At 40.9% G+C, this 23,218-nt stretch overlaps 1 protein-coding gene across 1 annotated transcript in view; it reads right to left on the bottom strand.

The window, feature by feature from the left end:
* FBXW8 (F-box and WD repeat domain containing 8) overlaps positions 1–23,218 on the bottom strand; it is a 173,525-nt gene that overhangs the window by 53,108 nt on the left and 97,199 nt on the right. The window contains exon 5 of the mRNA XM_040345962.1: positions 10,598–10,755. Within this exon, the coding sequence (XP_040201896.1) occupies positions 10,598–10,755 (158 nt within the window). The remainder of the gene's footprint in view (positions 1–10,597; positions 10,756–23,218) is intronic.

Below are 23,218 nucleotides of genomic sequence, written 5' to 3' on the forward strand. Positions count from 1 at the left end.
GGGTTATTTACTAAAGGCAAATCTACTTTGCACTACAAGTGCAAACTACAAATGCAAAGTGCACTTGGAAGTGCAGTCGCTGTAAATCTGAGGGGTAGATCTGAAAGGAGTGGAAGCTCTGCTGATTTAATCATCCAATCATGTGCAAGTTAAAATTATGTTTTTTATTTTCCTTGCATGTCCCCCTCAGATCTACAGCGACTGCACTTCCAAGAGCACTTTGCAATCCAAGTGCAAACTTCAAGTGCAAAGTGGATTAGCCTTTCGTAAATAACCCCCAGTAATTGTTTATTCTTTAATAGAGACCTATCCTAAATATGCGAGTCGCTTGGTTGTTTCAATCATCCCTCAGCTTTAAAGGGGTTGTAAAGGAAAAATTTTTTTTTCATAATAAGCATCCTTTACCTGCAGACATTCCTCTTTTCACTTCCTCATTGTTCGTTTATGCTCAGAAGTTGCTCTATTTCTTCTTTGTTCTGTTCACTTCCTGCTTGTCTGATTTTACTGACCACCGTGATGGGAGGCTTTACTGCGGTGGTCAGTAACGTGCTCACCCCCTCCTGGGAACTACATCTGTGCGACAGGACGCTCTCTACGTGTTAGAGACTTCAAGGAGGTGTGAATTACTGGGCGTGCCGCAATTCATACTGGGAAATGTAGTTCTTACATGAACGAGCGCCGCAAACCAGGAAGTGAATGAGAGAACAGAAACTAGAACGCCGGAGGTGATATAGATGAAGGAATTTAATAGGTATTTACTCGTTTTTTAACAGAATCATTACACTATTCTGTCTGTCTACCTTGCATACATTAATTTTAGGTAATTTTTTTTTTCCTTTAGTGACCCTTTAACCCCCCCCCCCCTGGCGGAATTCCAGAGTCTGGCTCGGGGTAAGATTTCAATACCAAAAGCGGTATCCCTGAGCCAGACCCTGGATCGCCTTGCAGCATCCACAGGCACAAGTTACTTACCTTGTCCCTGGATCCTGCGATGCATACCCGCTGTGTGAGCGAGCGGCGTCCTCCTCGCTCGATTCACAATGCCCGTGTGCCGCCGATTTCCGTTCCCTGCGACGTTACGACGCACAGGGCGGAGAACGGCGCCAAATTCAAAAAAGTAAATAAACATATTACATACAGTATACTGTAATCTTATAGATTACAGTACTGTATGTAAAAAATACGCACCCCCTTTGTCCCTAGTGGTCTGCCCAGTGTCCTGCATGTACTTTTATATAATAAAAACTGTTCTTTCTGCCTGCAAACTGTAGATTGTCCATAGCAACCAAAAGTGTCCCTTTATGTCAAAAGTGATTTTAGAGCAGCTAGAAAACAGCGATAATAAATTATAATCACTTGCAGAATTGAGCGATAGCGATTTGTGGGGAAATTCGTCATAAAAAAATAAAAGAAATTACAGCGACAATTCTGCAACTGAGCAAATTTCAGTGTTTTTGATTTGATTACATTATTGAATAATTTTTATTATAATTACATTATTATTTGTTATAATTATTTATAGTTATTTATTATAATATAATTTATGATTTTGTTTTTCAAACTTTATCATACCCGGGATGTCTACTAGACTCTTGTTTGGACAGATTTAAGTGAGTTATTCCTAAGAATTACAGGCCTACAAACGTAAAACGCCAAATTTTCATGCAAAATAATTGTACCACTTTCAGCACCTAAAACCAGAAAGAATAATACCGCCAGGGAGGTTAATACCCTGAGTCAACAGGTCTGCAGCAACTGAAGTTTTACCTCCCGATTTGATGCAGGTCAGTGGCTCAATAATACTGAAACTAGAAAATTAACATGATAGCCAGACAATTAATATTTTCAAATTACTCTAAAAAGGTGCGCAAAACCAGTATCTCTGTTGTGATCAATATAAAAATGAATGTGAAAAAAATTACGTTAAAGGGGTTATAAAGGTAAAAAAAAAAAAAAATCTAAATAGCTTCCTTCACCTTAATGTAGTCCTCCTTCACTTACCTCATCCTTCGATTTTGCTTTTAAATGTCCTTATTTCTTCTGAGAAATCCACACTTCCTGTTCTTCAGGTCTGTAACTACACACAGTAATGCAAGGCTTTCTCCCTGGTGTGGAGTGTCGTGCTCGCCCCCTCCCTTGGACAACAGGAGAGTCAGGACGCTATCTACGTTGCAGATAGAGAAAAGGAGCCATGTGTTAGTGGGTGTCCTTACTCTCCTACAGTCCTAGGGAGGGGGCAAGCACAATCGAAGGATGAGGTAAGTGAAGGAGGACTGCACTAAGGTAAAGGAAGCTATTTAGGAATAAAACATGTTTTACCTTTACAACCCCTTTAACTCATAATAAACAATGTGCATCAAATAAATGCTTAAATAACAGTCCCATAGCATATAATTCACTTCAAAGAGAAATATATAAAAGTCCAAATAGTAAATCTTAAAAATTGTAAAAGTCCATGTGTAAGAATCCCAAACCACCTCACAAAGAAGTGTGCCAGTTCCCTTACCAAACAGTAGTCCAAATAAGAGATCAACATTGCAGAAATCATACAACTGGGGGCACCACTTAGGATACCACTGACTCCACCTCCTGCACGGTGGTCCTTCACTAGTTACCACCACAGGTGAAACCAGTGGCATTAAGTTGTACACCTGCTGTTGATCCCTGGTATGGTGCGTTTGCCTGTGTTACTCTAACTTTTGGGAGTATATCTACTTTAAATAAATCATGTGGTCTTTGGAGTCAAGGAGACACAGACACCTCCTAATGAAACCTTTTCACCATAAACACACTGGAATTTCAATAACTGTTTTTGATATATGCAATTGTTCTTTTGTTGTATGATCTCTGTTATCATTAAACCTTTCAATAAACATTATTGGAAAAAAAATAAAAAAATCATGTGGTTTTAGCGTACTACTTTATGGTCCTTTGTCCTACTCTTATTACTTTGAGGTGCTGGCTTTGGATAACCAGTGAAGTACCGTGAAGGCAGTGTTATCTCCCCAACTGGACAATTTCTGTGCTGTTGATCTCTTATCATTTGAAGATCATTACTGATTGGTAAGGGAGCGGCCACATATGTCTGTATGGTGGTTTGGAATTCTTCCTCATGGACTTTCATCATTTTCAAGAGTTCACATTTGGACCTTTATATATTTCTCTTTAAATTTTACTACTTTTTCACACACACATTTCTGTATTGATCACTTTTTGGTTTGATGTTGCGCACTTTTTAAAATAAATATTTTTGTAATTCTTTTGTTTCCAGAATATAGGTTGCCGAGTTACCTCCTTTTGCACTATGCGCACAATTTTCTCTGTGTTTATAAATAATAATTTTCTCAAGATCAGCAACTGCAGCTTATTTTCTCACGACAAGCTAATTTAACATAATGAAGTCTGACATTACTCTTGGGCTCAATCAATGATCTCCTCCACATGAATTAGCACGTACTGATAGTGGAACATATTGGGTAATCCAGAGATTATTTGTAAAGTGGTGTAAACTGCTTGATCCACTAGCCCTACACAGTCAGACTGTTGCAATTGCTGGTATGTACCCTATTAGGAAATAAAGGAAAGGCATGGAATATTATATAAGCACCTACCTGTCTCATCTGACATAAATCTGGTAAAGTCTACCAATCATCACAAGTAGGTTTTCTTCAGCACTCCCTCACTAAGCAGAGCTAGATTACACCTTTTCTCACCTCTTGGAAGTTGTATACATGGCCTAATAAGCTATAGTTTACATAAAGGTGACTGTTGATCAGACCTAGTAGTGACCATGTCTTTTTGAGAAATAAGAGTCCACCGATTTCTATATATCCTTCTGACAGCCTAAACTATTTTTATAAAGTTCCAAATTGATTGCTTCATGTAACTTGTTTGAAAACTATGGTCTGGTGGCATAATAGTGAGCATCAGTACACACTTGGTCTATACGCAAGGTATTAGCCTGCAGATTATGTATTTATATTGCATTCTTGGCAGGCTGTCTGCTGTGTCTGGATTCTGTTCACCCAAAATAAGGATAAAATGGAACTTAAAGGTTCAACAGGTAAAAAAATGTGCATTTTTTATGTGTGCGCTGTAATATTTTGTTCTGGCTGCAGATAGTGTCTCCAACTGCCATTGAGCAATATGGTGCATCAATGTATTGTTACATAGAATTTACTTAGTTCCCCGGTTAGCAAGCTCGTATACTTTCTTTAATCAGCCCACAGTTGGGCAATATGAAATCAATTGAGGCCTTGTTGCTGACATTATGCCTTATTTGTTGAATGTTATGATGTTGTAGACCCAGCCTTTGGTCATACTGTATTTGTATTCTGTATTTGAAAAAAAAAAAATCTATTGAAAGTAAAAAAAAAAAAAAAAAAAATAATTTACTTAGTTTCAGCCATATGTAGATGAAAAAATGATAGCCTCTGATCTCCGTACATCAGGTAAAGCAACCTTACAAGTCGAAAAATAAATAAAATAAATGTGTTCATATATAACCTTTAACTGATAACTAAACCCTACTTACTTATTGGGCACCAGTACTTTAAGGAACCATAGAGGCTGCTATTGCTATGCATCATTCTGCAAATGCTAGTTGGATGGACGTATGTTGAACCTCTTGCATCAATAATTTAACGTGACAACTTTTATATGAAAATTTAGCCACAAGCAACCAATTACGCAAAGAATTGAGTTCAAACTACTAACCTGCAAATGCCACCAATAATTTGACCCCTACAAACAGTTCTCTTCATTTCCAGATACCAGCCCAAATGCAGCCTCTGCTCTGTATATTACTGTCTCTGTCCACTTCTCTAGCATTTAGGATTTCTCATGAGTTCATTTCCACCGCCCCCCAGCCCGCTTTTTCAGAAATTCCCTTCCACGCACTGTACCTTTTTTAAAGCTAACCTTCAGACAAGCCTGCAGTTTAACTTCAGTTACCAATGCAGCACCAGTCACACAAAAAGTGACTAGAAAATGAATGACAGTGTTAATGTTCCACTGTTTGTTACAAGACAATGTTGGCTGCAGAGCATACCTGGCACCACACATCCTCAGAGCTCTAAGCCCCAGAAGAATTGAAAATGAGTATAATGGGTGCTGTGCTTGTGTGCTTTCTAATGCACATGTAAAAGGAAAAAAAAAAAAGAAATGGCAGCCAAAGCATCCACTTAAAGTAAAATGGGTATTTTTGTGTAAGCCAGCCACAGCTGTTTTATTATTCTTTTGAAAAGACGTTCATTCAACCATAGCATTAACCATTTCATGTAAAACACATAGAAAAGCATTTTGGTAAGGCTGGTCACCGATAAACTTGCTCATCTATGTGTTGTGTTAAATATAAGCACAACATTCTATATAATTATGAAAATAAGAATGAATAGAAGTTTTTTTTCAAGGTATACTCATCCCCATAACTGGAGCTAGAGGAAGAGCCTGTACATTGAACCCATAATCAGCTGCTTGTGGATGCAATGCTCTAAATAATAAAAATGCAAAAAAAAATTCTGGGTGCATGTATTAATTTTCAATTTTATTTTTTGCAAAGGGTGGGCTATGCCTTTAATGACATTTATGTTTATGAATTTAACATTTTTAGGAGATAAGTATCTTTAGTAGTGTTTTAGTTATATTACCACACCCATCTAAAAATAAATTGAGTCCAAGAAGATAAAATAATGATTTAAAGTTTACCTTCACCCAAAAACTTAAATGTAACATACAGCAGCATACCAATCCTTAAATGTGGTGGCTACATTAATTTTCTTTTTTTAGGCCTTATGCACATGTATGTTTAGTGACAAAAACGCTCAATGTAAAATTACGGGCACTTCCGAGCCCAAGGAGCTACAGGTAATATGTGCAACCAGCCATACAAGTAAATTACTGTATGCAGCTGTTCTGCCGGTGCTCCTGTGCATTGGGGTTAAAATATACATACGCATACAGTGCATTTTCCTGAACACATGATTTTACATAAAAGAATAAAAGCTGAGCACTGTAAGCACCTGTGAGTGTAAAATTATTTGTCTCAACCTTCTGACAATTTTTGCGGGACAGCTTGGTCTGTCAAAGTAAGTTGAAAAAAAAAAATCAAACAGACTTGATGGCAGGATTACTAGGTGAAAAAGAAAAAAAGGCCTAAAAAAAGAAAACTAAAGTAATGTAGACATCACATTTAGAGACTGACAAGCTGCAATATTAAAAAATGTTTGCTTTTGGGTTAAGATTATTTTTTTTTTTGCATGAAACAAACTATTGCATGTCATAGTGACAATTCTGTGCATTGAACATTTTTAGGAGTCATTTATCATTAGTAGTGGCATTATATTAGCACAAAACAACAACAAAAAACTGCTTTGTGAATTTTAATGTACAATAGACCAATAAGGAACGGTTTTCTAATTTGTCTACGTCATAACCTGGTAATGAATATTATTGCCAAAATTGAAATATAGATCGCGCTCCTCAAATAAAGTGTTAAACTAAAAGTAATTTAAATCAATAATATAAGGTATGTGACTACCAATATAGGTGCCGAGTAAAGACCACACTAAAAGTGCTAAATGCAAATCACACCCTGATGTCATCAGATATTTGCTGACGAAATGCGTAGGGTGGGACCTTCACCTCCGTTTGTTGGAACGCAGGTGGAATACGAATCGTTGTTCCTGGATTTCATTGATGCTCATTTTTTACTCCTATAATGCAAGTGTAATTTTAAACATTCTGGAATGTATGTTTTAAAACTATTACACTATGAGGAAAATCTTCATGTCTCCCCCTTGCCTATGAGATATTAAAAGATACAGGAATGGTCTTTTTGATGCATTAAAATTTCCAGGACCTCAAGGGAGGAATAAATACAGCTCCTATTCGAGGCTACACTTACCTCAAGTATGTCTGACCTTTGAAAAAAAAAAAAAAAGGGTCACATTTATTTAAAGCGGGGGTTCACCCTATCGACGGGAAAAATTTTTTTTTTTTTTTCTTTTACCCTAAAATCAGGCATTGTAGCGCGAGCTACAGTATGCCTGTCCCGAATTTTTTACCCCCGTACTCACCTTGTAGTCGTCCATCGAAGATACCGGGGAATGGGCGTGCCTATGGAGACGGAGGATGATTGACGGCCGGCTCTGGCGCGTCACGCTTCTCCGGAAATAGCCGAAATAGGCTTGGTCTTCACGACGCGTGCGCATAGCCTGTGCGCAGGCGCCGTGAAGAGCCGAGACCTACTCCGGCTGTCTTCGGGGAGAGTGACGTGCCAGGGCCGGCCGTCAATCATCCTCCCTCTCCATAGGCACGCCCATTCCCCGCGGGAGCCGAAATCTACGATGGACGACTACAAGGTGAGTACGGGGTTAAAAAAATCGGGACAGGCATACTGTAGCTCGCGCTACAATGCCTGTCTCGATGGTAAAATGTGTCGGGGGGGGGGTGAACTACCGCTTTAAGTGTGGTGTGCGTTCACTTGGCAGTACAGATTTGGGGCTTATCTTATCACCAGGACACTTCTTTGATTCTTTCATTACTGGAGCAATTTTTATAAAAAAAAAATCACAAGTAAACACTATATTTAAGATGATGATCTTTTTATCTATGAATTGTTATATGCGATTTTCACTTAATTTTTGGATCATCACTCAGCACTAGTCACAATATTTCATCTAATATTTATTAAAAAAAATTTATAAAAAAAAAAAAAAAATGAATAATGCGATTTGCATTTTGCACTTTTAGTGTGATCTTCATACAGCACATTTTTGGTAGTCACTTACCTTATATTACTTATTGATTTAAATTACTTTTGTTTTTTTAGTTTAGCACTTTGTTTTGAACCTCCACCTTTACGTTTAGTCTTAATGTACACAGAACGTTTTTACAACCGCCCCTGAATGATTTACCCTGACAGATTGTCAGTTTTGCCGCGTTTACGTGCATCGTTTGCATTTAGAAGCATTTTTTTCTTCAAATAGTCAAAAATTTAAAACGCCTATAAACAAAAAAACGCGACTAAACGCGAGTTACCACGTTTACAAGCTGTAACATGCGTTTTCAAATGCCTCTGAACATCCGTCCTGAATGCATTTTATTGCTTTCCAAAAAATGCTTCTAAACTCAACTGCCTAGAAACGACTATAAATGACACTGTGTACATGTACTGATAGATAAGATAGAGGAAAGTTCAGGGGAAGCTGAAAAAAACACCCAACTGCTTCTAAACGTCCATTTACCAGCAGCTGTGAATGTGAAGCCTAAAAGTTCAATGCGATTCTAAATGCAAAAAAATATAAATACCTAGAACAGATGCCATTTGTAGCATTGTACAATATTGACCCTTGTATTTATTTGATTATCCGTGCTTCAGAAAGGAATTTTCACTGTTGGAGCACACTTTAGGTCTATTTTTGCCTTTGAATCAATTTCTATGTTGCTTTGCATTTGTTAAACTCAATATACCATCTATAGAAATTAAATGTAACATCCTGCCATTTATAATTACTATAAAAAAGTACATTTACATTAGGGTTGTCCCAATACCGATACTAGTATCGGTATCGGGACCGATTCCGAGTATTTGCGGGAGTACTTGTACTCCCGCAAATGCCCCCGATACCTGGATAGAATACTTCCCCCCCACGCCACCAACGCTACGCCGCATCCCCGCTGCCACTTGGTTAATACGGGCGGGGAACATTACAGCTTTCATTTGAATAGCTGTAGTGTTTCCCGCTGCGCCGCGTATAGACACTCCCCCTTGCTCGGGTGAACTGTCCAATCCCAAGCAAGGGGGAGTGTCTATATGCAGCGCGGCGCGAAAGACTACAGCTATTCAAATGAAAGCTGTAATGTTCGCCGCCCGCACTAACCAAGCGGCGGCGGCAGCGGGGATGCGGCAGCATGTAGGTAAGGGGGACATGGCTGCATATGGGGGGGGACATGGCTGCATATGGGGGGGACATGGCTGCATATGGGGGGGGACATGGCTGCATATGGGGGGGGACATGGCTGCATATGGGGGGGGACATGGCTGCATATGGGGGGGGACATGGCTGCATATGGGGGGGGACATGGCTGCATATGGGGGGGACATGGCTGCATATGGGGGGGGACATGGCTGCATATGGGGGGGACATGGCTGCATATGGGGGGGGACATGGCTGCATTTGGGGACACATTTAATAAAAAGTATCGGTATTCGGTATCGGCGAGTACTTGGAAAAAAAAGTATCAGTACTTGTACTCAGTCCTAAAAAAGTGGTATCGGGACAACCCTAATTTACATAACTTTAAAATTAAGTGGTTAGCACTTCTTCTTTTCAGCTCTTTGTTTAAATCCCTTCAGAGCTAAGATCTACATAAACGTGGAACATAGTAAATAGATGCTGAAGCTTTTGTCCTATTTTTACTTGAGTTTCATCACAGTGATAAGCTATAGCACCAAAATGATATTGTATTAAACGCTGTCAGAACATCTACTTCACACATTTATGGTATTATTGAGGATTAGGTCCAGGTTAAATGATATATTTAGGGATTAGGGTTTACAGTTTGCGAAGATTAGGGGGCTGCCTTCAGGACACAATATGGGATTCTTAAATTTTCCAGATGTAACCGTTTTTTTTTTTCCGGTGTGATAAATGTTTAACACATTTAGTAAAAGCTATTTGTGCTACAATGTGTGCCAAAATTTTTAGTATCAGGAGAAACCAAGACAGCTTTTAGAAGACAAATTGTTTCACTTCTGTTAAGCCTGCAAAACATGTCAGTATAAAAAATGGAAAAAAAAAAACAAGAGAAAAAAAAAAAAAAAAGAAAACGGGCTGCTTTTCTGTAAAAACAACTAACAGAAGCTTGCAAAGATGGTTTTGCTTTTATTGTAAAAGCATCCACTGTGCCAGTTTAAAAATGTTAAAAGTTTGCTAATAGCCATGTTGTGTGTCTGACATTACTTTTTTATAACACAGTAGAACTCACTTATCAAACAACTGTTAAGAATTACCTAAATCAACATAAATCATAATTTTAGCAAGCCATACTGAACTTGCAGGAAAGCAAGGAAGAATCTATTTGGCTGTTAGGCAGACGGACAAAAGGGAGCACCTCTGGCAGGGCAATGCTCAAAATAAAATAAAACAATTTTATTAATTTGAAAAAGGGATTGATTGAGTTGAAACACCTCAATCAAAAAAACAGAGGATTTTGTGGGCACAACATGAGACCAACAATTGGCTAAAAGATATATAGTCTTTATTACAAAAAATACTACAATAAAAAAAAAAAAAAAAAAACATACATAGCACCTTACTGATAGACAAAATCAACAGTACCCAAAGGGCAAGGAGGATATGGATAACAGTAAAGTCCATATGGACACAAATACTTATTTAGATGTATTGTTAAATAGGGTCCATAAATTCATGTGCTTTTGTGATGCCCAGAAAAGTTTGTTTTTGGATTGAGGCGTTTCAACTCAAGCATTTCTTTTTCTGAATAATAGGATGTTCTGAATAATAGGATGTTGGCAGAGTGGGGGTCCCCCCTTTTCCATTGTATTAATTTGAAATTTTACACAACATATTACCATTCTCATATGCAGCCACTGCTAAGGACTTGTTTATCCGAACAAAAGAAACTTGATGACTTTGTCCAGAAGGATCCAGATGATGGGTGGTTTCCAGAAAAGATTCAGCAAGTCCCGAAGTTCTTGTGTCCCATAGGCGAACATCTCCTGATGTGTATCTTTAAAGGCAAACAACATTAAGTAACTACACAAGGAGAGTACTAACAAGGCAGGTACTAGATTTAGTGCACTACCCCTTTTAGAATAAACAATTTCAGCAATCACGATTTATGGGTCCTTTTCAAAAAGTCTTTTGATCCTGCCAGAAATTTAGTAGGCCGACTTGTGCTCACTGCCTCTGCTGAACATCATCAATCATCTTTGTTCCCAGCTATCTCTGTGGAAATCAGAACACCCATCAGCATGGTATAGGGACAATGAGAATGGAGATATTCTATAGTCCTCTCCTAGTTTGATAATTCTGCTCTTTCATAGACAGAGCGCAGCAAGTAAGTGTTGTCACCCTAGAACAAGGAGGCAGGATCATCAGGTGAAAACAAAGGTAACAAACCTGAAAAATAAACTATTGCAGACAACTCATCTGGCCTGGTAAGGTCAAGTTGGGAACTGGCAAGCTGTAAAAACTTTACACAAATATAAAATCCCCAAATTTTTCTCTCCACTCCAGCAGGGCTTCCAGAATGGACCAGATGGATTCCAGTTGGCTATTTGCACAGGGATCTCCATAGAATGTATACAATGCTAAGGCCTCCCTTTTATTTCCCCTGCTGGTCGGTTGTTCTTGGTCATTAGTGTTAATCTGTTTTCTTTATGGTGAATGTTCTTTAATCACTTGCCTAACTGGCAATTGCGCGGTCAGTGTTAGAAAAAAAATTATAATGTTTAGGGTTCCAAGTAATTTTCTAGCAAAAAAAAAATTGTTTTTAACTTGTAAACAACAAATCTCAGAAAGAGGCTCGGTCCTTAAGTGGCGGTTCACACTACCGCGACTTGGGATCCGACTTGTGTCGCCCCAAGTCACGCGACATGAGAAATTGAATTGAATGAGAGCCGTCTTAATGTACACTACTGAAGTCACTTAGACTTCAGAAAAGGTTCCTGTACTACTTCAAGGTGACTTGTAGGCAACTTGTACCCATAGATTTCAATGGAAGTTGCCTCCAAAGTCGGATCACTGTCTTAACTGAAGCAACTTTACAGGAAGAAAAAATTGTTTACTCAGGCAAACCCCTCCCACAGAGCTGATTATTCTGTCATTGGCCACAGCCAAAATCGCCTGTCCTGGAGGCAACTTAAGGTCGTGTTGTAAGTTGCTCCAAGTCACGCTGAAGTTGCCTTGCAAAGTCGCGCTGAAAGTCAGGTTGCCCCTGTGTGAACCGGCTCTTAGTGGTTAATATTATTGTTATTGGTAGGATGCAGACAAGGTGACAGTCTTCTTGTTTAGCTAAGTACTGGTCAGTAGAAGCTGTGCCATGTAGTAAAGTTATATTTTATGGAATGTTGGTATGTTTTTTTCCTGACAATGTGTAGATATTGTGACTTTTTTTTTTTATTATTTTTTTTACTGTTTAATGTGCAAAGGCAAAAAATACAGTAGCTTGTTTTATGACCAGAAACTTTAGGTTCTGTTTAGTTCTTTTATGGCTCAAGTCCTCGTATTGAAAAAACAGAATTTAATATCTCACCAAGTGTAGATGTGGTTATTAAAAGAACTTTGAAAGCACCAAAATGTTCCATGAATTCTCTTGCTTACCAGTTCGCTTAATTATGCTCTATTCTTTGACTGCAGTTTTATACAAGTGCTTTCCTTGGGTTTTATATATTGGAGTATATGTATAAAGTGTCACAATACCACCCGTAATGTTTTTTTAATATGTGTAAAATGTCCATTTCTATTGTCTTTTGCAGGGCGAAGTTAACATTCTCTAATATTTGACCTTAAAAGAGAAGTTCAGGTTTTGTTTTGTTTGCAAAATCAGATTTATCTAGGCTGCCAGCCGGCTCTTAGACTTAAGAACTGAGCGAACAAATACCGCTGACTGCTTGGTTTGCAGTGCTTTGTAAACAAAAAAACTGTCTGCTCAACACCCCTCCCCCTTTATGGAAGTGCTGGACTGTGGAGGGGGTGGGAGTGGTGGGCTCAGGCTCGCAGCGGCTCTCCGAGAGGCTGGGCCAGGTGTCTGTCCAGGGTTGTGTGCGGATTCCAACCATATTGTCACAATCTTTGCACAGCCTGGATCAGCTCTGTGACATCAGCCGTCAGTGGGCTTCCTGAAAAGGGTCACAGGAGTGCAGAATGGACTACACTCATGTGATCCACAGGAGACGTATAGCCAAATAAGCTTTGGCTGTACTTTGGACCATCAGAGCTAAAGAACAATTGACTAACACTATAGGCTAAAGAATATATGGGGAAATTAAATAAGGGTCGCTGCACTGTGTGTTTATAAGATGCAGATTTATTCACCGTTTGGCAGGTTCAGCCAACGGTCGAACAAATGAGTGTTTAATCGAGCCAAACCCCCAGCTGCAGCAGGAACAGAAATATTTAGCAGCAATATTACTACCGCTGCTAAATGTGAAAGCTTCCTGTTCAGGGCTGCTGGTTGTTGGGGAGCTGGCACGTGCCGGCATCCTAACAACCAGTGACAGCACATTCAGCTGTCTGTCAGGTTTTTTTTCCCTACTGCGAGCGTGGGACATAATGATTGACGTGGATATGCATTGATGGATGACGTCAATATCAAAAAATACCGTATTTATCGGCATATAACATGCACTTTTTCTCCCTGAAAATAGGGGGGAAATCACGAGTGCGCGTTATACGCCGATAGCGTACCTCGGAGGAGAAGGAGGGGGGCGAGCGAGCGCCGCTGGAATCACCGAGCCGTCATGTTCGGTTTACTCGGCTCTGACATCACACACACACATCCCGCCTCCGCCACCGACATTGGACCAGTGTTCTGTCAATCACAATAGCTGGTCCAATGGCGATGGCGGCAGAGGCGGGACTGTGTATGTGACTGCCGACTGAGAGCCGAGTACTAGAAACAGAAGATGACAGCTCGGTGATTTTGGCGGCGCTCGTCCCCCTCCTGATTTCCTGCACTGCATGAGAGATGGTAAGGCTGCAGATAGGCATCAGACTGCATTGGATAGGGGCAGATCAGGCTGCAGATGGGCACAGAGTCTGCATTGAGGCTGCATTGGATGGGCGCAGATCAGGCTGCAGATGGGCACAGAGGCTGCAGATGGGCATCAGGCTGCATTGGATAGGGGCAGATCAGGCTGCAGATGGGCACAGAGTCTGCATTGAGGCTGCATTGGATGGGCGCAGATCAGGCTGCAGATGGGCACCGAGGCTACATTGAGGCTGCAGATGGACACTAATCAGGCTGCATTGATTGGCACTGACCATTATTTTGCTTCAAAGTGGTTTATTTGAAAAAAAAAAAAAAAAGTGTTTTTCCTGAAATTTTCCTCTTAAATTGGGGTGCGTGTTATACGCCGGCGCGTGTTATACGCTGAGAAATATGGTACATATCAAAAGACAATCGTGTTTTTTACAGTATCTTGGGACCCCCTTATGGTTAGGTAGCTTCCAGATTCTGATAAGTTCCCTACCTGCAAACCCCACAACCACCTAGTCAGGATTGTGGGGAAGAAGGCATGCGGCTCGATTCAGAAAAGAGAGGACGTACGGTCGTCCTCTCCTTTCCAGGCCAGCCTGGCTGCATGCTTGAATGAGGGTCTGGTCTAGATTTTGGGGGAACCACACACACCTTTTTATTTATTTAACAAAATCTCCCTAACAACTAGGAGACCTGAGCAGGAAGCTGCATTTAGTAGGGATAGTAATATTGTTAAACATTTCACTTCACACTGCCACTGGAGGTTTGCTTAGCTGAACACCCATAATGTAATAGAAAAAAGCATGTCGGGACCCATTAAATATGAGATCTGGGGTCAAAAAGACCTCAGATCTCATATCTACACGAAAATGCAAAAAAAAAAAAAAAAAAAAAAAAAAATTGTCATTTGAAAAAATGTTAAAAATAAAATTGCCCTTTAAGAGCAATGGGCGAGGGGGCGCGGCCTAACAACATGGCGCCGTAAGGACCTTGGGCGGTAGCAGCAGCAGCTCCATGCCTCTCCCCAGGTGATCAGACAACCGGGATTTTGAAGCTGAATCACCCTCATCTTACCTGGTGTTTCCGACCTATATCCTCGCGGCCTTCCGGGTGGAGCTGAGGGTAGCCGAGCCAGTGTTGCAGTCGGGCTGGGCGAACGGTCTGGAGTGTGGACCGGCCGTGGCCGCTAGCCATAGCCCCGGGGGGTGTGCGCGTGCATCAGCGTTGCGACACCCTCGACGCCAACCACTAGGCGGAGTGGAGGGCCAGACCATCAGGTGCAAGGACGGAGTGAGAAGAGCGGATACCTCACGAGACTTCGCCTGGTCCCGCTACAGACGCCGACACTCACACGTGCACGTCCTGCACGGAGGAGAAAGGAGGAGATCGCGGGGTACCGCTTTGGATACGGAAGTGGAGGGTCCGGCTGTGGAGATCTCAGGGACCAGGGAGAACCTAGCAGTGCCAAGACACGTCCTCATAGAGTCCATTGAACGGACGAATCCCTCCATCCCTGTGAGTGCTGTGGACCGCTGCGTGGAGGAGGTGGTAAGAGGATTAAGAGGAATAAGAACTGTATTTGGTGTTCCACAGCTGTGTATTTTTGACTGTCATTTTGCCCCGCTGGCTACAACCGTATACACATAAGAGCTAGCCAGCCCACAGAGCCCACAAGGAGGCACCGGAAAAATCCTGTAGTTGTGTCTGATCTGTGGGGTTAAAGGATTGATATAACCATTGTGGCAACAAGGATTCTTCTTAAAACGGCAACTACTTGACTAATAGAAATATGCTGGTTATAAATGTATGGAACGGTGCATAGAACAGTACGCAAGGGTACAAAAGTTCTAGGGAGTGCTGTAAAAAGCCCTGAAGGTCTGTTTTGGGTGAAGTGGTATTAAGTACCAATGACTGTTAACCTGCTGATATCCTGTTAAAGGAAATGAGTTGGCTGTCTGACTATGTGCAAATTCTGGGTTTTTTCTTTTTGAGTGGAAATTGAGTGGAAATTATACCCTGATAAAAGAAATACGTTGGATATTGCCACATAGAAATGCACACACAGACAGAGCCCTTAAGTGTATAGAAGTCCCAGGGAGGGGGGGTGAAGCTCCAAGTAAAGCGGATATAGGATTGTGCGGGGTGGAGATTCCATCAAAATTAGAAAAAGGGCAAAATGGTACGCAAGGCCCCAAAAAACACGCAGGGAGGTGGATCCGGCCGCAGTACAATGAGGTCTTATCTTGTTTCTGAAGGACTGGAGCGATTACCGGATAGTCCTAAAGGAGACGGGGATAATGGTATACCTGAGACACCTCTAAAAAACAAGGGACAGACTGAGGGGGAGACCCCAGGGAAACAGAAGGAGAAAAATAAAGATCAATCCCCAGCAGTGAAAGGCCAAAGTAAAGTCTTAAAGACCCCTGAGCCCCAACAACAACAAACAAGCATGTTCTCTGATATCCCCCCTGAAGACACTCAAGCCCCACCAACTAGACAGGATATGATGGATATGTCAGAAATGATATTACGTCTAGAGAGAACTATTAAGGGGGAAATGGGGGCAACAAGAAGAGATATTCAGAGTGTGCTACAGAGAGTGGAAGGGATAGAGGAACAATTAGAGGAACATAGAAATGCAATAACGGAATTAAGAGAAAGAGCTGATATGGATTGGATTGAAATAAGAAATGCCCGTTATAAACTAGAGGATCAAGAGAACCGCAGCAGAAGAAAAAACTTGCGTATAAGGGGCCTCCCAGAAGAAGTCAAAGATATAGAATTGGGGGAGGTGCTGCAAGGCATATTCAATACAGCTCTAAAAAGGGAGGTGACAGCCCCTATGCATTTTGAACGGGCCCATAGGATACAAAAACCATTTAACACACAAAGAGACCTACCAAGAGACACTATAGTCAGATTTCTAGAATATAGTCAAAAAGAGTTGATATCTCAAACTACGAGGAATTCAGCAACTATGGAGTATAAGGGGGTCAAGCTACTCTTGTTCTCAGACCTCGCACCAGAGACACTAGCACGAAAAAGGGCGCTGAAACCACTGACTAGTCACCTACAAACAAAGGACATACCATATAGATGGGGTTTCCCAGCCTGCCTGTCGGTTAAGTATCAGGGGGTCTCAGCGGTTATTCGCTTCCCTGAAGATGTAAAGGAATTTTGCATAAAGCTGAATATTCAGCCGATGCAACTAGACAACTGGGAAAAGAGACCTCCAGCCTGGAGAAGATGGAGGGAACAGGAATGGAATAGGGCATAGTTTATTCAGTTTATTCTTGATGTAGGGTTCCTTTTTCTGGGGACTGGGACGGGAGGAGGGTGGGATGGGAGGACGGGGGACAAGGGTGCCTGGCCACCAGGTATTCGCGGGGATTGTCCCCTGCCTCTGACCTCCCCTCGGCCCGCTCTTTTTGTAATGAGGGTTCTCAGTAAGGATAGGAACCAGAGGAAGAATAAAGGATGCTGCCTGGGGAGGGGGGAAACATGGAGCTGATATGCCGTCCCTGGACCAGGTGCCGTCCTACTTTAATGGACGGGGCCTGGGAAATGGGGGGTCATAGTAGACGTCCCAAGGAAAGGCTTACTCGGCAAGTGGCCTGGATGGGCACAGTCCGAGTGAGTCTTAGCATTGAGGATCAATGCGCTGGGGGGGGGGGGTGGGAAAGGGGGGGATGTATGTTGTTTATGTTGTTTGTGTGGTCTCAAGGTACCTCGGCTGAGATTTTTTTCTGGAATAATATTAGTTTGATGTTAAATCAGGAGTATGGTTTAGATTTTCTATATAATAAGAAAGGGCCTGGAGTCTCTCATGTCCCGTGGGGATAAGATGCGTGCTCCCAATCAGGGGGGGGAAAAAAAAAAAAAAAATATATGAATTATAATAAATGGCTGCACTAAAGATTGTTACGTACAATGTACGAGGGTTAAATAGCCCAAGCAAGCGGTATCAGATACTACAGGAGATGAAGAGACTCTCGGCCAACATAGTGTTCCTCCAGGAAACCCACCTAAAAATAACATCAAAAACTAGACTAAACTCAAAGGAGTTCCCTACATGGATTCATAGTTATTCGCCTAATAATAGAGCAAAGGGTATTGCAATAGGGTTCGATAGGAACATAAGGTTCTCTTTAGAAGCTACAGAAATAGACCCTGACGGAAGATTCCTATTTGTTAAAGGCACTGTCTTAAATATGAGATATACATTGGTAAATGTATACTGCCCCAATGTTAGGCCAGCTGTATACCTGAGGAAAATTTTGAACAAACTAGAAGGATTTAGAGAGGGTATGGTGATTCTAGCAGGTGACCTAAATCTTGTATTTGATCCACTATTAGACACCCATCCCATCTCATTGAGATCAGAGGGGAAATATCTCAGAATAATTAAACATAAATTACATCAGATGCAACTGGTGGAAGTCTGGAGAATTCTCCATCCAAAAGACAAGGACTTTACATATTTTTCATCGGTTCATGGGTCATATTCTAGAATCGACCATGTCCTGCTAGATCATCGGCTGCTTGAGGGACTGATGAAGATAGAAATAAAATCTATAACGCTATCCGATCATGCTCCAGTGGTAGTGTCCCTAGATTCAGGGGAGATCCCGGCTGGACAGCATGTATGGAGATTAGATGAGTCCCTAATAAATAACATCAAAACAGCCGATGACCTAGAAAAGGATATGTGTATATTCTTTAAAGAAAATGATATTGAAAATATCGCACCAGCAACGCTCTGGGAAACGCATAAGGCATTTATGAGAGGGAGGTTGATAGCAGAAAAAGCCAAGCGGAAGAAGATCAGGCAGGCACGGAAACAAACATTACTAGAGGAACTTCAGGCCCTTGAACGGAAACATAAAGAAGTACAGGAAGAGCAGGTTCTAAGGGCACTAACTAGTAAAAGAGAAGAGCTCCGTGACCTCTTGGAGCAGGAAACAAAATGGGTCTTTAACAATGTGAACAATAAATTCTACGCGTTGGGTAATAAGCCGGGGAGACTGTTAGCAAGGACCATAAAGTCAAGAAACACGCAGAACTCTATCCTGAAAATAAAAGACAGGAATGGAGATATGAGACACTCCACTAGGGAGATAGCTAAAACATTCTACGAATACTACCAAGACTTATATAATGTTAATAAGGGGCAAGGGGACACAGATGTCCAGAATAAAAGGGAAAAAATTAAACAATATCTAGAGAAGGTTAAGACCCCAGGTTTGGCAGAGGAAGTAATAAGCAACCTAGAAAAAGAAATAACAAAAGAGGAAATAAGCCAAACAATTAAGAGCATTAAAATGGGTAAGAGTCCTGGCCCCGACGGGTACACGTCATTATATTATAAAAGGTTTGGGGAAATATTAGTGCCATTTTTTCAGAAATATATGAACTCCATAGGAGGGGGTATGGTAATGCGTAAGGAGGCCTTGAACGCTCACATAACTCTGATAGGGAAGGAAGATAAGGACCCTTCCCTATGTGCCAGTTACAGGCCGATATCTTTAATAAATGTGGACATAAAAATCTATTCAAAAATCCTTGCAGAGAGAATAAGACCACTCTTAATAGGCCTGATAGATAATGACCAGGCAGGGTTCATACCCGGGAGAGAAACAAGAGAAAATATCTTAAGAGTGATACTTTTGTTGCAGAAAGCAAAGAAGAATAAAGAACCAGTAGTTTTCCTGTCCTTAGATGCCGAAAAGGCGTTTGACAGGCTGGATTGGGAATTTATGATAGCAAACTTATCCCATATAGGACTTGGCCCAAGTATGCTCAGGTGGATAGGAGCTCTGTATTCGGCTCCCTCGGCCCAGGTGAGGGTGAATGGCACCCTCTCGGATAGCTTCTCACTTTTTAATGGGACCCGGCAAGGATGTCCGCTATCGCCTCTCCTATTCGTCCTATCATTGGAGCCTTTATTGGAAACAATACGGATGAAGCAGGAAATAGAAGGGATAAAACTGGAGAGAAGGGAGCATAAGATATCTGCATTTGCGGACGACATGATGCTATTTGTATCTAATCCTAGGGAGACACTGCCTAAAATAATGGCGGAATATGAAAAGTACGGGGAGATCTCAAATCTCAAAATTAATAAAGAAAAAACTGAGATTCTAAGTATAGCATTAAGTCCGCAGGACCGTAGGGAGCTTGAGGTCCTTTATCCATTTAAATGGAAGCAGAGGAGGATGAAATATCTAGGTATATACTTGTCTAGCACAGAAAGATACTTCTATGAAGATAACTACATACTATTACTGAATAAAGTAAAATCAGACTTAAAAGGTTACAGCATAGATAGAGTATCATGGTGGGGAAGGGTTAACACTATAAAAATGATGATTCTGCCAAAAGTCCTTTATATCTTTCAAACACTTCCGATAAAAATTCCAGAAATGTACTTTAAAGTCCTCGAAAAGATAATAGGAGGCTTTATATGGAGGGGAAAAAAGTCGCGAATAGCAGTGGATACTCTGATTAGATCTAAAGAGGAAGGGGGAATACAGTTGCCGGACTTTAGAAGGTATTATGAGGCGGCGGTATTGAGGAGGATCACAGACTGGGTGCAGGGGGAGGATGGGAGTAAAAAAAAGTGGGTAGAAGTTGAAGAAAGTTTAAGTAAGAAAGAGCTGGGAAATATAATATGGGTACCGAGGCAATATAGAGGATTACCCCTGGACACGCCTGTAATAACAAAAGAAACTCTTAGAATATGGGATAAGGTCTGTAAGAAAAATAAACTGCTCTATAATAGCCCTCTGCTGCCTCTTACGGGTACAGATTTCTTCCCGCCGGGTAAAGAGGGGGGGATTTACCTGAGGTGGGCAACCTCGGACACTTTAAGACTGAAGGATATAATGAAAGGAAATGAACTATGTACGTTGGGAGAACTCCAAGAGAAATATGGTCTGTCCTTAGGGGACAGATGGAGATACAGACAAATTCAACATTTTGTGGGTACTTTGCCAAAGCCCCTGCGAGATATAAGTGATCTAAATCTCTGGGAAAAATATATGACCCAAGATGAATCTGGGAAACGGGGAATATCAAGTATCTACAAAATGTTGACAACCAAGATAGAGATAGGGAAATTGAAAATAATAGAAAGCTGGGAAATAGAACTCAATCAAACTATACCCAATAAAAAGAAGAGACAGGTATTAGAATATGTCCAGGCCACATCGATGGATGCAAAAGTAAAAGAAACTAACTATAAGCTACTAACTAAATGGTACTACGTTCCAACTAAATTGCATAGAATGAATAGTGAGTCCTCCCCCCTATGCTGGAGAGAGTGTGGGATGGAGGGAACTCATGCCCACATATGGTGGCAATGCCCCCTTATACAGGTATACTGGCGTGAGATATTAGGACTGATTAAAAAAATTAGTGGATATGAGATAAGATATGACCCATGGGAATGTCTGTTTCATACCACGAGTCTGTCCAGGAAAAAATATAGAGATACCTTGGTCCCGTTCCTGTTGAACGGAGCCAAGGCACTGATACCTAGGAACTGGAGGGAAAAAAGAGCACCTTCGACAGGGGAATGGCTCCAAGAAATTGATAGAATTAAAGTGATGGAGGAACTGTGGGCCTTTCATGTAGAGGACGGGCCAAGATTTGAAACGATATGGAAGGGATGGAGGGACTATAGGGCCGGGGGGCGAGATGGGGAAGATGGGGGAGGAGGGAGCAGGGGGGATTAGAGGAGACCGCTAGTTAGGACTTCTTCAAGAGTACCCCCCCCCCGCCTGTCTTCTCCCTTTTTTTTTTTTTTTTTTTTTTTTTTTTTTTTTTGTGTGTTTGGGGTGGTTTCTATTTTTAAATGTGGGTAAGGTTCACAATAAGGGGAAATTATAGTCCCTATAATAGATTGTTTTGTCTTTGTTTATTTTCTCTTTTTTCTTTGTAATATAGGGGAAATTGCGTACTCCCCTTCTGATTCTGTAGTTGGTATTAGCTATCTAAATTTTTTTTTTTTTTTTTTTCTTTATTTTTTCCTTTTGTACACAGAATCACATTTATAACAAGGGGAATTAACCCTATGTTCTATATTATATCCTAGATAGGCCCAATGTTTGTCTTTTTTTTTTTTTGTCTTCACTACACAGGGGAATCTTGAAAAAAGGGAAAAAAGGGAAAAGGAAAACTTTTTTTTTTTTTTTTTTTTTTTTTTTTTTTTTTTTTTTTTTTTTTTGCTTATTTTAATAAATACACAATTAGGGGAAATGATCCCTACACTCTATATAGACTTCTTACAGTTTTTTTTTTTTTTTTTTTTTTTTTTGTCTTTTTATCTTTTTCACAATTTAGGGGAAAGTGCCCTTTTCTCCCCTTCCTACTATTTAGCACCTGATTTTTTTTTTTTTTTTTTCCTCACAATTTAGGGGAATGTGCCCTTTTTTTTTTTTTTTTTTTTTTTTTTTTTTTTTGTTCTCCCCATCTTAATATTTAGCACCTGAGCTTCTTTTTTTTTTTTTTTTTTTTTTTTTTTTTTTTTTTTTCTTCTTCTCTCTCCCTCTCTCTCTCCCTCCTTTTTCCCTCTGTCTCTATCTTTGCCCTTCCCTCCCATCAAATATGGGTAGGGTATTTCCTACCCCTAGGTATTTCCCATGGTTAAGAGATGGGGAAAGACTGGTTCAGGAGGTAAAAAGGGACAGAGAAATCTAGGAGTTGGACTGGCAGAGGACTATCCAGCTTCTATACTAGCTTAGGAAGGGGTATATCTTGAGACCTTGTATGTTAATTTGTATATTGATTTTATGTTGTATTTATTGTACTGTTTTGTAAAGAAATTAATAAAAGATTTGTAAAAAAAAAAAAAAAAAAAAGAGCAATGGGCGAAAGTGACGTTTAGACGTTGCTTCCGCTCTGCTATGGTATGGAGACGGGTGGGGGCCATCTTCCCTTCACTCGTCTCCATACCCAGCAACATAAAGGACCCGATCGCCTCCGCCGCTACTGACGGCTCTGGAGGGCACGGTAGAGCGGCGGGAGGAGCTCTCTCCAGCCACCTATTACGGTGATCTTGCAGCGAATCCGCCACAGAGACCACCATTATCGAAAACCAGACCGCCGGCTGAAGAGATGGATACCTGGGTTACTAACAGAGATATTCCTCTTCAAAGTGCCGACTTACATAGTCGTGTGGCAGTCTGAAAGTGGTTAAGAAATTCACTGGAGTGCCCCAACGGCCAACATCCCTCCAATCACATGCAATGAAGAAACCCCTTTTGGTTTTGGGACCGATGGGTCGGATTGTTGTCTTTCCACGCCATCACTCGGCACCATATGATAGCATCGAAAAACACCAATCCAGCCCAGCGGTCCTTAGTGGAGGAAAAAAAACTAGCAGACAGTCTAGGTTGGTCCTTTTCTGTGACCAGCCATGCATCACAAGAAGACCTAGCAGACCATAGTTATTATTTGCATCAAATATTTATATGCATATTTTATAACA

This window comes from Rana temporaria, chromosome 1, assembly GCF_905171775.1.
Source record: "Rana temporaria chromosome 1, aRanTem1.1, whole genome shotgun sequence".
NCBI lineage: Eukaryota > Metazoa > Chordata > Amphibia > Anura > Ranidae > Rana > Rana temporaria.